This window comes from Cyphomyrmex costatus, unplaced genomic scaffold (genome assembly GCF_001594065.2).
Source record: "Cyphomyrmex costatus isolate MS0001 unplaced genomic scaffold, Ccosl1.0 scaffold2569, whole genome shotgun sequence".
Classification (NCBI taxonomy): Eukaryota; Metazoa; Arthropoda; class Insecta; order Hymenoptera; family Formicidae; genus Cyphomyrmex; species Cyphomyrmex costatus.
The window spans coordinates 18138-21094 of NW_017276659.1; the positions used below are offsets into that span (position 1 = coordinate 18138).

Here is a 2957-nt window from a genome sequence, read left to right on the forward strand (position 1 = left end):
TACATTAAGTAATGAGTAGTTAGATAAGGTTTAATAAAGATAAAAAATAAAATTAATATAGTTTTTCTGTAACTAGAGTGCAAATTTATTAAAAGATTACTGTTATGTATTACAAGTTTGTTATAAATAAAATTATTTACGAATATATCTTTTTAACAATTTTTTCACAATCTTGATAGCTTAACTTTTATATTATTGTAAATTGTAAGGAAACAACTATATATATATATATATAGTAAAAAAATAAAAATAAAAAGTAAAAAAAGTAAAAAATAAAGTAAAAAATTTTTACATCACACACTTATACATAATTATACTTGTGGCTTTATTAAAAATTCCCGTTCTGTAAATAATGCACAATTCCATTTCGTTTTTCAATACCTTCCTCTCGTAAAGCTTGAGGTATTGCATCATTTCCGAAATTTCTTTCGAGTTCATTCAGTTGCACAATAATTGGTACATCGATGAAATCATTACGTATCAAGCAAATATTATGCAGAATGCAGCAAGCAACAATATATTTCGGTATCAGATCTGTTCTTCTCATAGGTAATATATCTAGAAGACTCCGAAATCTTGCTTTCAATAAACCTATTGTTCTTTCTATCATCATTCTAACTTGAGACAAACGAGTATTATACGCAATTTGTGCATCTGTTAAGTGTCCATTGTTTTTAAATGGAACCATTACATATTTGTGAATACTATATGCGGCATCACCTAATATGTGACTATTTTCTGGAAAATTTTGTGAAGTACATAAGTTTTCGAAACCTGAAAGTCGAAATACTCTCATATCATGTACTGAGCCTGCTTGTCCTGCATAAACATGCGTAATCTTTAACTCATGATCACATATTAACTGAAAATGAAAAATAATTATTACTTTATTTTTAAGTCAACAACCAGTCACAGAGACCATTGCCTTGAGTTTTTCAATTAAACGGTCAATGTGAATGATTGTCTTAAGTTGCAACGTAGTCAAACAAGTCCCACTCAATATATTTAAAATATTAACAGTTTGAAAAATACCTGTACTTGTATAGAGTGATAACCTTTTCTATTTATGTAGGCATCAGCATGTAATTTTGGTGCTGCGATTTTGACATGGGTACCATCTATTGCTACTATTACTTTGGGAAATTTGTATTTGTTTTTAATATATGTTGAAATTTCGTCAGCTCTTTCTGCATCTGGCCATTTGATAAAAGCGTTAAGATGTGAATAGAGTGCATGAACAACTTTCTGAACACTTCTCCAAGCTGTTCCTTTACCCACCCCAAATCGGTCAGCAACACACCTTCATATTTAGAAAAATAAATGTGTGAAATGTTAAATATTAACAAATAGAAAATAAAGATCTTAAATAGTCAATAATAAACTAGAAGAAGAAGCCTTTAACGGTCGAAGCTAGATCAAAGTGCTTATAATAAATGTGTGAATTTTTAAATACTGCGTATGTAGTCCCCCTCGCGACGCTGATAGATTTTCAGCTTTGACGCATACATATTCACTACTGCAGTAATATCACTAAGTTAAATTGACGAGCAATCTAACAATTTGATGCTGATAGCATCTTATGGATCTTAATACTATGTTGAAAGACATATATTAAAATTTAACGATTTTATTGTTAATTCAATGTAAATTCACACATTTATTATAAGCACATTTATTATAAACACATTTATTATAAAAATTCACACATTTATTATAAGCACTTTGATCTAGCTTCGACCGTTAAAGGCTTCTTCTTCTAGTTTATTATTGTTTATCAATTACGGTCTTAGAAATATTTAATATTTGTTAAATAGTCAAGTTGTATCTTCATTATAGTATTAAATTGCTGGTCAACTTAATTTGTAATATTACTGTAGTTGTGTAAGGATTGTGTTTCAAGAATGAAAATTAAATTCAGTACGCTCAATCATTCAATCCAGCTCATTTAGAATCTTTATTTTCCATATTGTTGTATATTCACATTATGGTCGTAAAAAATTCTTTGTTTAATATTGTTAAATATTAACATTTCTTATTCCTCTTAGCAAAAAATGATTTATCAGTTGATGTTAATCAAATGTCTATTGATATTGAATCAACATCGATTTGACGCTGAGCGATGATGAAACAGCATCGATTTGACACTGATCAATCATTTTTTCTGGGACTTACTTAAGTCCTAACTTTAACCAATAACTCACCTGTATGAATTAGGAGTTGCCATCATCCATATTGCCAACAATAAGGTTTTCTCGGATGATATAGTATATCTACCACATCCCTCAGACTGTTTTGATAATTGTGGACTTAATAGTTCTAATAAAAATATAAATGTTTGTCTACTGAGGCTATAAAAAGAAACATTAAAACATATTTTTTTCTGTATTTAAATTGTATGTGCATTTAAATCTGTTCAATATTTTCCAACATTTATGCAAGATCAATTCATGAGTTGTATATATGCAAGTTTCATTATTTAGCTTATTATATATAATAAGAATTTAATTATTAATAATTATATAAGTAAATAGATAAATGATTCACTATTCTACAAATAACTTACCGAAAATGACTTTTAAAATCATTGTCAGTATACTGCCAAACTACATTTTCAATGTAATTCTGGCAATGTACTTTGGGTATTCGTTCATAATAATCATTTATTATATTTACTATTTCTGCCGAATCTGATTCATCGCTAGATTCCTCATCAGATTCTTCAAGCGTTACTCTTAAACACATTCCAAATAAAATCTTTTGTTGCTCGTGTCTATCCATTTCAAGGTTAATGTTTCACATTCAGTGACAATACTCTTTTATGAGTGCTGAAAATATCGTTCCAATTTGAAATGCGTATTCACACCAATAGCATGCTTACTAAAATTGGAACGCTATTGGTAGCATGCACTTATGACGACATACACGCAGCACTGGCAATCAATTTTGGAATACAGCCT

The 2957-nt window shown here is 28.9% G+C and overlaps 1 protein-coding gene across 1 annotated transcript; it reads right to left on the minus strand.

Moving 5' to 3' along the window:
- Positions 1-792: 792 nt before the first annotated feature.
- LOC108774502 (putative nuclease HARBI1) lies at positions 793-2778 on the minus strand. Its single transcript, XM_018540634.1, has 4 exons — positions 2564-2778; positions 2202-2348; positions 1033-1300; positions 793-819 (listed from the first exon to the last, which is right to left on the minus strand). Exons 1-4 carry the CDS (start codon positions 2776-2778, stop codon positions 793-795), a joined length of 657 nt encoding a protein of 218 aa, XP_018396136.1.
- Positions 2779-2957: the final 179 nt, after the last annotated feature.

Bases quoted from the DNA above. Each gene is read 5' to 3' on its own strand.
- LOC108774502 (XM_018540634.1), bottom strand. From the start codon at position 2,778: ATGGATAGACACGAGCAACAAAAGATTTTATTTGGAATGTGTTTAAGA. The intron at 2,349-2,563 runs GTAAGTTATTTG...TTCTTTTTATAG, and splicing joins GATTTTAAAAGTCATTTTCG to CCTCAGTAGACAAACATTTA. The intron at 820-1,032 runs GTATTTTTCAAA...ATGTTTATGCAG, and splicing joins ATCACTCTATACAAGTACAG to GACAAGCAGGCTCAGTACAT.